The following is a 13,771-nucleotide window of genomic DNA, read 5'->3' as shown; positions in this document are numbered from 1 at the left end:
ATCACGGGTGGGTGACCTCCAGCAAATGGAAAATGAAATAGATTCAGCAAAGCGCTTCATGTGTGCGTGTTGAGCTGACACCATATGCGTCAGTGGAGAGAGGAGTGATGGTGGTGGTGGTGGTGTGTGTGCGGAGTCTATGCAAAGACAAAGTCTGAGCGATGCTTTATGTGCTTTAAAACTATCTTGATTGCATCCACCTTAGAACACGAGGATCAAGAGGACTTTTATTTTTTTGCTGATTACACCTGTTTTATTAACAAATGTGTTGTGTAATAACTTAATAAATGAGACGTTTCATAAGCCCAGGCCTACTTGTCATGCACTGACCGTGTGGATAAATAGATATCACCTGGAGAAGGATCATAAGGCAAATTGTATTACTTCTACATTTTGGGGTTATTCCTGTGTTTAAACACATACTTCTATTATGGGTAGCAACTAACCAATAGAGTTAAATTCATTGGTTACAATGAATTAACATTAGTTAATGCAGTGATACCCGATGTCTAACAATTAACCAGCAGTTGACAAATGGCCTGGTAATATATTACTAATGGTGTTCATGTTAAACAAGGTATTAATTAATGTTAGGGCTAGGGTTAACCTTAACCCTATTGTATACAAATGCATAAATGAATACCATACATACATAAAACACATTACCTTGCATACATACATACGTAAATGATTACTAAAAATAACTTTTGTTATTGGATGCTTATTACTGCAATAACTCGTCTTAATTAGTAGTTAATTACTTGCTCAGTAAGTAATATTCTCTCAGCAGTATCCAAATACAAACACAGCATTCAAAACAGCGAAACCCTGCAATCACCCCTCTCCTTCTAAGAATATAAATCAGTCGTATTCGCTCATAAACTCTTGATTCCATCAACACGTCGGCATGAAGGCAATCGTTTCCCCCAACACACAAAACCCAGGAAAACATAAAATGAAAAAGTCAATGACACAGAGCGTCTATGATGTGATTGTGACCTTTATTTTGTGCCAAACACATACAGAGGAACAACACCATTTCTAAATGAACTGCACACTAAGGTAATCAGCATAGCCCTGATCAATGACAGAACTCTTTTGGCTTGGTACAAGGAACTAGACTTCATCAAGTGCCATTTTATAATCAATCCTACCCAATCGTTTCAAAGGGGAAAGCAAGAGTCTTAACCAAAGCCTCTCTAATCTCAACTACAAAAAAGACCATCGCAACTGGAGATATAGGACTTTGTAATTGCTCTAATATATATAAAATTGTACTTGTATCACTGCATCATCAATTAACGTTATAAAAATCTATTCAGTGGTTAGTGGTGATTGTTAATCGTGTTAAGGAAATTGTTATTGCTAATGTGAAAAGCTTTCCAGAGTTAAAAATCTGGAAGAAAAAGACCAACCCCTAAAACAAAACAAAATTCACAAACACGTGTACATGTTTGCATACATACATGTTGGCATACATGTAGTCTACATGTTACACTTACATGTACACCCCCCGCCCCCACACACACACACACACACACACACACACTACACCATGATTAAAACCCATTCATTACAAACCCAAACACATGCACACATCAATTCATCAGAGCAAATTACGACTAATGTGTGAATCTCTTGAACAAAAACAGCAGTAGAGTCCATCTACAGTACACAGACATGATTTCCCAGTGTCAATATAGTACAGCCAAAAGGGGCGCTAGAACGAACCAAACGCAACTTATACGTGATGCATAAAGCACGTGACGTCCATACACCTACACCACTTTTATACCGGTTATAATTCATAACATAACATTCAACTCAGCATTTGTTACCACCACTACTACCACCACCACCACCACCACTACTAAATGAAGCAAGTCAAAAGGAAGAGGAGTTATGCAAAAATAAAAGCATATACACAAATGAAACATGACATCCGTCAGTGGTGTGTCATGTGCCATCGTTGATGGTGTGGAATGTTGACTTTGGGATCGATTGGATAAATGGACTGTGCGCCATGGAGCATAGTGGCCTGTCGTCCGGCGGTGATTGGTGACGCTGGCTCTAAGGAGCTCTCATCAGCGCCTGGAGAGTTCTGGACAGACTCACATCCATACACGTCCTCGTTCTCGTTCCGCAATACAAATGAGGCCCCCTCCTTGGAAAAAGTGGCGCCTCGTTTTCTTTTAAAATGTCAGAATGAAGAATAAGGTGCATGGTTTGGACACATCTGCTGCCCAGACTACAAAAGGCTTCAAAATCGGCCATTAGGAGGATTTTGCATCATTTGAATAGAAAAGAGTGTCGGGGAGTTTTCGCCTGTCAGAACATTTTAAATCACTCAGTTTTGCAATTGGGAGTCATGCCCTGAAATCGCTTTATTTATTTTTTATTAAAGCTAGCTGAGAATCAAAAGTAGAACCTTAACCCACGATTCCATCATTGCTCTGATGATTATTTTTATTATTATTTGGCTCAGCAAACAAATAAAGAAAACAAAAAAACAAACCACGAAAGGTCACCTGTGCCTTTGCGTCAGGCACTCAACGCTCAGACGATGCCGGAAGCCTCAGATTCATAATCACCAGTACTTAAACGCCAGTCTCTTACAGGCAGGCTAAACAATAGAAAGTGAGAATAGAAGGGAAAATATAAGCTGACGTGACCTCATTCTCACGCTTTGTGTATATGGACCTGAAAATTAACTGCTGATTATACCATAACACAGTACTTTAAGCCTCTCAGGAAATGCAAAACAAGGGTTAGATTTAAGTCTTCCTGCAGAATTGAGCGCCTGTCCATGGCCAGATCTAAGTTGACGCGTCTAGAAAATATGTATTCAGTCTCTTTTGATTATTCCCATGATGGTATTCTTAACAAATATAAGAATCATGTTTTCACCTTGAAACATTCCTGCAGAGTTATTCCATCACCATTCACACCAAATATGAATCAGACACCCCGTTCACACTAAGCAAGAGGTCTCTTCTCTTCTTCGTCGTTTCCATGTTTGCAATTAGAAAATAAAAAACAAAAATGTCGGGAACCTGACAGTATCCAAAAGACGCAAGTACTGCAAATTGTTTTTTCCGTCGTGGGTTTGTCCCACCAGGACTGGAATGGAAATAATGCTACATTTGTACTGAACACCAGCAGAAGTTGAGAGGAGGAGAGAGAGAGGAGAGGGGGAGAGTGATTCAGCAGGAGATCGACGTGAAGTGAGCGGGCTACTTGTCCCGGTAGTACAGCAGATAGGCCTTCAGCGACTCCGGCAGCGGCAGCGCCATGATTTGGTCTCTTAACACGTTCGCCCTCTTCAGGATCTCCACCTCGCCAATATCTCTCACCCTCTCCCCTCCCACCTCCTCCTCATCCTCCTCTTCCTCCTCCTCCAGCGTCGTCGCCTCCTCCTCCTCCTCCACCTCCTCCTCCTCCCCGCAGCCGCCCAGCTTCCTGTGCTGCCCCACCACCTCCTCCGCCTGCCGCCCCCCAAGCACCATCACGCCCCCTTCCTCCTCCTCCTCGTCCTCCTCGCTCTCAATCGACTGGGGTATCAGCTGGTTGCCGACGAAGATGTAGGCGCTTACTTGACGCCGTCTGCACCGCCGCCGCCGCCGCTTGCGCTTCTGCGGCGGGGCCCGCCGTGTGGGCCCCGCCTCCCGGCCCTCGCCGTCGGCCCCCAGGGCCCTCAGTGTGCGGCGGATGTAGACGCGGGACAGGTCCTGGAGGCTCCGGACGCTGAGCGGGGCTGTCAGGATATCAGCACATGGATAGAAAGACGTGAAGAAGAAAGGTGGACGTGGTGGGATGAGAGGGGAGAGGGAGGAGAGGGGAGAGAGGGAGAAGAGAGGAAGAAGAGGGGAGAGGAGAAAGGGAAGAGAGGGGAGAGAGGAGAGGGAGAGAGTGATGGGAGAGGAGAGGGGAGAGAGGAGAGAGAGGGAGAAGAGGGGAGAGGGGAGAGAGGAGAGAGAGGAGAGGGAAGAGAGGGGAGGGGAGAGAGGAGAGAGAGGAGAGGGAAGAGAGGAGAGAGAGGGAGAAGAGGGGAGAGAGGGAGAAGAGGGGAGAGAGGAGAGGGAGGAGAGGGGAGAGAGGAGGGAAGGGGGAGAGAGGGGAGAGAGGGAGGAGAGGAGAGAGGAAGAGAGGGAGGAGAGGAGAGAGACAGGGGAGAGAGGAGGGAAGGAGGAGAGAGGGGAGAGAGGAAGGAGAGAGGGAAGAGAGGGAGGAAAGGAAAGGAGAGAGACAGTGGAGAGAGGAGACAGGGGAGAGAGAGGAGAGGGGGAAGAGAGGGAGGAGAGGGGAGAGAGCGTCAGGAAGCCTCAGTGTCCCTTTGAAAGGATGACCCTCTGAGAGGGACAACGTTGGAGGACAGATAGAACTCAAACTAAGAACGACATTATGACCTCATCTGTGGGGTTCGAGTGTATTAAGTGATGGTCTTTGTGGTGTCAGTCGAACCACATCTTTGCCGATGGGGTTTGAATTCATCTCGATTTGAATGCAGCGTTTTTTTAGAACATGAAATAACGACAAATAACACTTGGGGGGGCGAGATAGGTCCTGGCGAGGAGAGAGAGAGCCGAGGAGGATGGAGAGAGAGGAGAGAGTAACGTTAAACTCACGCAGTTGGACAGAATCAGGTTTGTCTCCATCCGCTCTGCTCTGCTGAACAAGGGGAGCGAAGGACACGGCTAAGATGTTTTTACTCTCCCATGTGCACTGGCCGGTCCTGGTAATCTGGGTCAGCTAGAGACAAGACAACAGACAAATCACAAAACAACACCCAAAATACAGACAGTGTGTGTGTGTGTGTGTGTGTGTGGGCGTGGGTGTGCGTGTGTGCGTGTCCGTCTTGATAGACGGCTTGGAGATGAAATGGAAGCTTTGACCTAAATTCAACTCATTTTATCATTATTTTATGTCACAACTACTATTACTACTATTTTATGTCACAACATGATTTATTGCCAGACGGGTAACACCCATACAATTGATTTGTCTTGCTATTCTGAAGGAAGACAAATCACAACGGTACAATAAAAAAACAAACGTATACTAAAGATAAAACGTCGGTCCAATCTGCACTCCCTCCTTCTAATGGCTGCAGGGGAGGTTTTTCATCCCCCTTTCAAAGGCTTAGGGCGCATCCAATCAGGGCCCACGGAGGCCCCCCTTTGATCCGAGCTCTTCCAAAGGGTCGTAGGAAAGATACACGACTAGAGATCAAGCCGCCCGAATACCCCGACATCTCAGGCTTCACGGCCCCGGTCGGGTCCAGGAGTCCCCAGGAAGCGGGTTTAAATAAAGTCTAGGAGTGGAGCAGCACAGCACAGTGTGTACCAACCGACTCCTCTCCGCTCTCTATGCAACCTTTCACCCCAACCCCAGGGCGTCGATACACTCCAGCATTTAACTTTTTCGTTCACAAAAATAGGAGAGGAAGAAATCTGAAATATATCTCTCCTGTTTCGATTTGGCCGGGCTGCAGAGTTTCACGAGCTGGGGCGCTTCAATAATGCATGAGGATATTTCATAACCAGTCGCACTGGCCCGGAGCCCCACAGCTGCCCTCTGCTCAGGGCAGGCGTCGTGAGTATCGATGACTGCCGGCTTTGTTGTTTGTTGTTGTGTTATTCAAGGGGCCCACCGTCCCCACTTACCTGGTCCTCTATGGGCATGACCAGGACGCCTCCGATCTTAAGCAGCACTTTCATGTAGTTCTCGTGGTCCTTCTGCACGCCCGCCCCGCAGTAGATGCGGTCGTACTGGTGGCTGTCGGTGGAGATCTCCAGGCAGTTCCCCACCACGAACACGGGCTCACAGAACTCGAACCTGGAGCCGGAGAACAGTACGGCGGAATGAATAATTTAATCAAAATAATAAAAAGTGATATAAAAATAATAAAAGTACATTCGGTCGAAACGCAACCCCTGCTTAATACTTTCCCAGAAATCCTGTTTCACACGGCTAATTGGTTTAAGTGTGAGAGAATTAAAAAAGAATGTAATCAAATAAAAAAATGAATGTAACACATTTGGATCATTTAATTTGCGGGTCTTAATGGGAGGGGAAGCTGCAACGTTAAAAAAGGAAGCAAGAAACCAACAGCCTACTCACTTGTCGAAGCTTTCGCTGTTCTTTACAAAGTCCTCCAGCTTCTCGCGGGCGTACTCCACCACATCCTTGTGGAGCTCGACACCGTGGTTCACACCGAAAGGCCCTTCAGAAATGCAACACATTTCCAGGGGCTTTAGAATCAGAGCAACACCTTAAGGTGCACCTTGCTCTGGATCTTGACCTTGCAGTTTAAGGCGACCATTCAGGCCAATTCAATGCAGCGTTTGCTTGTAAAGGCCTGTGTTAAACTGAAAATTATTTCCATTGAAGAGGTTGTATCAGAGGTTATCGTTTATACCGTCACGGAGCTCATTTCTGCATACAATATTGAAACCTTGAATGTTAAAGAAGCCAACTGAGGACTTTGGTATAGAGGTATACAGCCCTCTGACACAATTATTGTATGTTGTACGTCCTTGCACTTAATGTACGCACCTAGACTGGACTGCAGAACCATATTATTATATTTAAGACCAAAGTCTGACGAAGGTCTAGTACCAAAAGTAAATAAAATTCAGAAACTAAAACGGATTGAAAAAAAGGCAGAAGCTATTGGCCATCTCCAGAGCTCTCAGACTCGTAGCAGAGTTGTTGTTGTCTTTCCAATCAATACTGAATACTATCAGAGGCACTGGCACTCCAGCTGGGAGGCAAGCGTCTCTCTTTCACAAAACACCCACCCTGCCTTGGTAACATCACACCAAACACCAGTCAAACACCACCGGGGGAACCTCGCCACCAGTACCACCCCCCCACCCCACCCCTCGTACGGACTATTGTATATTTGTACGTCCTGGCACTTACTGTAGACCCTAATTGTATGTTGTACGTCATGGCACTTAATGTACACACCTATTGTGTGTTGTACGTCCTTGCACACCATAAAAACCACCGCCACCACAACACCACCACAAACAGGGACCGTCACCACCACAACCACCGCCACAACGCCACCACAAACAGGGACCTTCACCACCACCACCCCCAGCAGCGCCCCCAGGAACCCACCTACGATGAGGCCCACCATGGTGCTCAGGTAGCCCGTGCCGCTGCCCAGGTTGAGGAAGGAGAGGCCGGGCTGCAGCCCCAGCGCCTCCATCACCTCAGAGTAGATGCAGGGCGCCGACAGGTGGATGTTGCCGTGCTTCCAGGCCAGGTCCTTGTAGGCGTTGTCGCGGTAGTCGTCCAGGTAGTAGTCGCCGCGGTCGATGGCGCGGAAGGCCCGCTCCACGCGCTCCGTGCGGATGTACTGCGCCTCCTTCAGGTTGTCGATCAGGTCGTCGTTGTCCTCGCCGGCGCTCACGGCCCCGCCCATGGTGGAGCTGGGTTGATGGTGGTGTAGATGTGGTGGTGGTGGTGGCTGAGGGGGTGTGTCTCACAAGGTCATGGATCCTGGAGGGAGACCGGGGGTCGGTGGTACTACTGCGGCGGAGGAAGCTCAGCCCACAGCCGTGGCCTAGACATCTGGGAGGGGAGAGAGGAGAGAAGGGGAGAGAGGAGAGGGGAGACAGGAAAGAGGGGGAAGAGAGGAGAGAAAGGGAGGAGAGGGAAGAGAGGAGAATTGAGAGAGGGAGGACAGGGGAGAGAGGAGCGGAAGGGGGAAGAAGGGAGAGAAGGGAGTGAGGGAGGAGACGGAGAGAGAGGGGAGAAAAGGGGGGAGAGAGGGATGAGTACAGAGGGAAGAGAAGGAAGAGAGGAGAGAGATGAGAGGGGGAGGAGAGATGAGAGAGGGAGAGAGGGGAGAAAAGGAAGAGAAAGGAGAGAAGGAAGAGAAAAAGGAGAGAAGGAAGAGAAGGAGGAGAGAAGGAAGAGAAAGACAAGAGAAGGAAGAGAAAAAGGAGAGAGGGAAGAGAGGGAGAGATGGGAGAGAAGGAAGAGAAAGAGGAGAAAGAGGAGAGAAGGAAGAGAAAAAGGAGAGAGGGAAGAGAAGGAGGAGAGAGGGAGGAGAGGGGAGAACAGGATGGAAAAGGGTCAAGTCAAGGCCCTGCGCCCACAGCGGGTCTGCCCACTCTAAACACCGGCCGGGGGATTAGAGTCAGCATGCAGGCAGACTTTTTTGTCTACGAATCTGAAAGCGAGAGGAGGGGGAAAACAAAACAGCTGGCTTTGAAAATAAATGGAACTGTGTTTTTGAATTGGATTTTGCCCTGAGGACAGAAACAGCTACTAGAGAGAACAAGTCATTTTTCAACCAGCAAGAATATATATATATATATATATATATATATATATATATATATATATATATGTTGTTCCAAGTATGTGAGCAATGGATTGTATGCATACTGTTTGCTTGGGATATACGCATGTACATTGTAAGCACATAGGCCTTCAAATGTATTAACCAGCAGGCCTATAGGTGTACTGGATGAACCTCGACATGAATCACTGTTGAGTAGGACGCCGCCGGCTCTGAGGAACACAGCAGGAACACGGGGAGCGGAATTAAAAATACATTAGCCTGCTTAATAATTAAGGATCGTTTAGAAGAATAAGAAACTGTTGCTCTTAGCCGGTTGCAGTATGTATTCATTAAACAAACATGATCCTTTTGTTAAAAGTGCAACGGGCTTATCGTGGGAAGCAGCAGCAGCTGGAGCCTTGAATGCACCCTCTCCCAGCATCTCCTCCGGCGAGCTGATGCGACTGGAGCTGGAGCTGGAGTCAGAATCAGCGTCGCAGCCATTTTTCACTGGGTGCTTTTCACTGGCATTCTCATGAGCCATCATCAACAGCCATCATCATTGATTCACCTTCATATTTACAGGTAATGTGGCCGTTTGTTTCATCCTAACCCCAATCTACCCAGCCCCCACCCCTGCTCCTGCTCCTCACGATGATAAGGATTAGTTGCTGTGGGGGTTTCTGAGTGGAGGTTTGTTTGGCTCAAAAGCGCCTCCATCTGGCAGATAGTGTGTATTACAAGTAAATAAATGAGTAAGTCCCAGTTATGGGCCCTTCGGTATACTTCAAGTGTAATCACATTTGCAATGGATACCCAGACAAAAGCAGAACAATGTTTGGGGATAAGTCCATTAGGGAAGGCCAAAAGCCGTGAGGTAGCCTCAACTTCTATACAGTGCAATCAAATCAACTATTTTCACCCGTCTCTGCACCAAGAAACGTAGAATTTATTTATTAATTATTTTTTTTTAATTATTATTTTGTATAAAGTTAGGTGGGACGGAATAATCTTCTCTACATAACAGAGTACAAGACTGTGGGCTGACATCTTCGCAGGCAAAACATGCACATCCACAAAGTAAAATAGAGAGATGAACATATCTGCCGCCTGCAATATGCATCCAATCACACAGAAAATGCTGTCTAGTCACAACCTCTCTCCATCCCTCTGAAAACGAGTGTGACGGGGAATGGCTCCACAGCAGTCTGCTCAAACACACTAATTGCTCAGGTTGGAGCCAACTAGTTTGTGAAAACACACTAATCAGGCAGCCTTACCGCCAGTTCCCAGAAACACAACCCATGCCAACAACAACACATGCTCTCTCTAGTAATATAACCAGCTACAACAGTCTCTGAACACCTCTCCCCTACTTTGCTCGATCAGCTACATGTTAGCAGAATGCTAGCTGAATGCGGGGTCATCCCTATGTTCCCCAGGTCCTATGTTCCCTGGGTGCGAAGGATTAGGGTCAGGTTTATGGTTATGGTTATGGTTAGGTTGAGGGTTAACCTTAAACCTAACCCCTAATCAAAACCAATCGGAGGAGAGCCATTCTAACCAATCACAGGTGAATCAGAGGCGAAATAGGCGGTACTTGCCCCTACCATCCTACGAAAAAATTATTTGCTCGCCGGATCCTATGTTCCCTGGTCACATACAAAGCGGGGAACATAGGACCCGGGGAACATAGGACCCGGGGAACATATGTACGCTGCCCTGAATGCTAGCTAATGGAGTTCAGCTTACAGCCTGGTGATAACCAGTGTAAACAACAGCCTTGTTCACTAAGCATATTGAACAGAAATGTGTTGACTGTGTCACCCAATTGGTTGGAGTCTACATGCGTTAATAATTCACCTTTCCTCTGTTTCTATAGGTTGATCCGTCTGCAAACAGCTACAGTCAACCATGGGAACTGCCACCCAAATAACTCATTCTAAACTTAATTCAGCACTTGGTGACTTAAGCCTTCTGCCTCAACTCCTTAAATAGGCAATAGACTGCAAAACAAAATGAGAATCGCCATTACAAGTAACATCTCTGCCAATTAAGTGAATAACAGTTTCTAGCTGTATATTTATAGCTGTATTCCGCCTTAACCCAAAAACACAACAAACTCTAATCCTCTTCGATGTATAGTTGATATGAAAACGGTTGTTTGAAGGTTATTCGCACTGCTTTTCATGTAAGGCTGGGGTTCCTCTGCTCTACCCTGCAGTCCAAACCCGTGTGACCATACTGTACAGTGACATCTGTGAGGGCCGCACAGACCCCACTGTACACTGGTACCTGTGAGGGCTGCACAGACGTTGAGGCGAACAGACCGTGCAACATCGCTGCCCTTGGAAGGCCTGTCTGCCTGCCAGCATAGGTTAGCGGGGCTGACTTCAGCGTGATGAGGTGAGGACAATGAGTGGAACAGTTTATCTGTGCAGCCCTTTACTGCAGCGCCTGATGACGGAGCATTTGAGGGGATTTTCATTGAGTTCTAGCTGTGAAACCTGCATGACATAACGGGTCCGATGTAACCTGGAGGGCGGGGCCGGCGTCCAGCAGGGGTTGGACTCGGCTGAACCTGAGGTGAATCCGTATAGTAGCGAAATACAGTTTCTGTCGTGTTTTATTTGGCATTTTGTAAATCCAATGAAACGTAAACCGGACCGGAACCGGAAACAAAAGGGGGGCTGGTTGTAGTCTTTTCACTCGGTTCTAGCCCTACTACTGAGACGGAGAACCGAGCGAAAGACTACAAGCGGCCCCCCTAGTTAGTGTTTAGTTTTGCAGGATCATTACTAGTTGTAATTATATAAAGGTAAAGGTCCAGACGTTTGTAACTAGACAAGGATATTGCATAGAAGCAAAGGTTTAGGCCAGCGATGATGGAACAACTAAAACTACTGTAGTTATTTTTAGCAAATTTGATCTGGTAAAATTATCTGGTTAAAGTAAATAAATATTCCTGCCAGAAATATAGGCCTGGCGGTTTTCTCTTGGAGAGGAGTTCTACTTTTCCAAGTTTCCAATGAATAACTAGCTCTGTTCCGGCCAGTGGAGCTATCGTTTCTGCAGTACATAACAACAACAACGTCACTCCTGTTTCCAAGTGTTTTGGTTTGAGAATGGTTTGGCACACCATGTGCAAAGTTTAAAACACTCACCGAGACCAACTTCACACTTTGCTTATCTCAGACCTCCTAATCAACCACCTACTCGCACTGATTAATCCACTGCAGAGTTGAATGGCACCATGGATACAGAAAGAGATTCAGGGAGACAGCCAAAGGTAGAGAACCAGACAGCAGCAGGAAAACGCAGTAGTGGAATGAGGGAAGAATGAAGGGTGGCATTGAGGAGACGGACAGGGAGATAATGGAGGCAGCAACGATACCAAGTTAAGGCTGCGTGCCCCGGTCTTGTGCCACTCTAAATAAAGGAAAAAGTATTCGCCCAAGAATCTAATTCATTTTAAAGGTTACGCAAAAGCTAGTTGTTAAGCTGCAAGCTTAACATCCTGGGAATTTGGGATAACATTATATTGTTCTCATACGGTTAGATAACATCGAATAACGTAAATGAATAATGAATAATATGTTGATGCTGTTTTTTCTTTCAATGAATGACAAGAATACTTACTTAAGGTGGAAATACGAAGTGTCCCGAACAATACCCCTTAATAATAAGATTTCTCTTATTACTTACTTTATTTTATTTTTATTATTGTGATTTATGCTGCAACTTCTTTTTTACATATTTTTATTTGTACTTATCTTTGTCTTGTATTATTGCTGCAATGTGGCTGTTGAGGACCCAAGCCTAATAATTGTACTCTTGTGTACTTGTACGTTAAGATGTAATAAAAGTAATTCTGATCCTGATAATTCACACATGGTATCAAGACGGTCTATGGCTGGATACATACCGGGCCCCGGTCCCTGGAGCAAGTGTTGCACATGTGTGACATGTGCAACACATTTTGGAACGGAGCAAATGTTTCAACCCGGTGCACCTGTTAGGTGATGAGTCCTAGATCATGTTGCGAATCGAAGTCTGAAATTCAATAACAACACGATATGCGGACATGGGGACAATACCTACCTGTGTTACGCATGGACACGAATTGATACGAAGCTGGCAATCGTTTAGGATGCATTGCTGTCTACGTTTGTTTCTCACTAATTGATTCGTGGTAAGATCTAAGATCCAAAGTTGGTGTAAGCAGTGATCGCGTTGCTCTGTGCAGCGTGCATGACCCTTGTTGTCTTTCACAGCAAGGCCCGCCCCCCTTTGATGACCGACATATTCCTCAGCCAATCATGTCATCGGCTGATCATGTGCCACAGTTGCCACACAGAGTCTGTCCTTTCGACCAATCACCTTGCGAATGAGCTGCTTCACGTTGCGTGTGACGCTCGGAACAACACAGAAACATTGTTTTCACGAAACATTGTCTGATATTTCCCCCTTCTCTGTGAATAATGTGTCGTTTAAACGCCCGTGGCAGACGGATCCACGGTGATCATCTCGATCGAGCCACCACACTGTGCGCTTATAACACAACACTGGCGCACCGTTAACGCTTATTTCCGCTCTTCCACCAAAAAGGCAGTGCGATTGACCTAAATCTTTAATCGAGGCTCGTACAACTTCAAACGTGAGACGAAACGTCAGTGAGTTAAAGTGGTCCGTGGTCTCAGTCTCCCCCCCCCACACTCACACACACCGTGGTTCTCCACCACCACCGACGCTTCGCTGCTTGTAAACAATCGCTCCCCCGTTTGCACGGTCGTCAAGTTTACGCACTAAACATTTTGCTGGTGGGCCATGCATGCGCCATAATAACCATGGACCAGGGCAGGGCTCGTCCCGGGACATCCTGACACTTTAGAAGCAAGAACGCGGGTGGGTTCAGTCTAATGAGCGGTCTGAGTGAGCGGCTAGGCGCCTAGCCGCGGCGGGCCTGAGTGCGCCACCGTCCACCGCACAGACAAAGCGGGTTAGATAATCAGCTCTGCTGCTCCCCCCGGACGGCGATCACAGCGAAGAGAGCCGCTCTCCTCCGGGGGTTTCCGCTCTGACTTTGCACGATCACGGTGGATGAATCCTCAACGCAAAGACGTGCGATCACAAAAATAAACTAAGAACTAAAATTGGAAACACTCACCGTTCCGCGTTGGATCAACTCCCCTTGACTGATGGACGCACTTGGACAGAAATGTTTGGTTTGTGTGTCGGATGCGTTCAGCAGCGAGCTGGTAAAAGTGATCTAGGCCTGGCTATAGATAGCGGATTAGTTATTTAACTTACATCGCTCGTTAGGTGGATGTCTAGGACACCGACGACCTAGTTGTTCTTTCTTAGTTTTTTTCCACGCAGGAGAACATAACAGCTGAGAGGATGTAAACACAGATCACGTGGTCTGCAGTTTTAGTTAGGGGCGTGCTGTTGCCGACACTGTCTGTCTGT

General features: G+C 46.8%; 1 protein-coding gene across 2 annotated transcripts; it reads right to left on the bottom strand.

Moving 5' to 3' along the window:
* Nucleotides 1–988: 988 nt before the first annotated feature.
* Nucleotides 989–13,699, bottom strand: pcmtd1 (protein-L-isoaspartate (D-aspartate) O-methyltransferase domain containing 1). 2 transcript variants are annotated; one of them, XM_079750846.1, is made up of 6 exons: nucleotides 13,613–13,699; nucleotides 7,129–7,584; nucleotides 6,121–6,223; nucleotides 5,664–5,835; nucleotides 4,626–4,749; nucleotides 989–3,754 (listed from the first exon to the last, which is right to left on the bottom strand). In XM_079750846.1, exons 2-6 carry the CDS (start codon nucleotides 7,433–7,435, stop codon nucleotides 3,234–3,236), a joined length of 1,227 nt encoding a protein of 408 aa, XP_079606972.1. In that variant the 5' UTR covers nucleotides 7,436–7,584; nucleotides 13,613–13,699; the 3' UTR covers nucleotides 989–3,233. The 2 variants fall into 2 exon arrangements, with proteins under 2 accessions (XP_079606972.1, XP_079606971.1); XM_079750845.1 differs by having other exon boundaries at nucleotides 13,470–13,693.
* Between the last annotated feature and the right edge of the window lie 72 nt (nucleotides 13,700–13,771).

The sequence above is a fragment of the Pollachius pollachius genome (genome assembly GCF_949987615.1).
Source record: "Pollachius pollachius genome assembly, chromosome: 14".
Classification (NCBI taxonomy): domain Eukaryota; kingdom Metazoa; phylum Chordata; class Actinopteri; order Gadiformes; family Gadidae; genus Pollachius; species Pollachius pollachius.
This window is presented reverse-complemented; position numbering and strand designations above follow the sequence as displayed.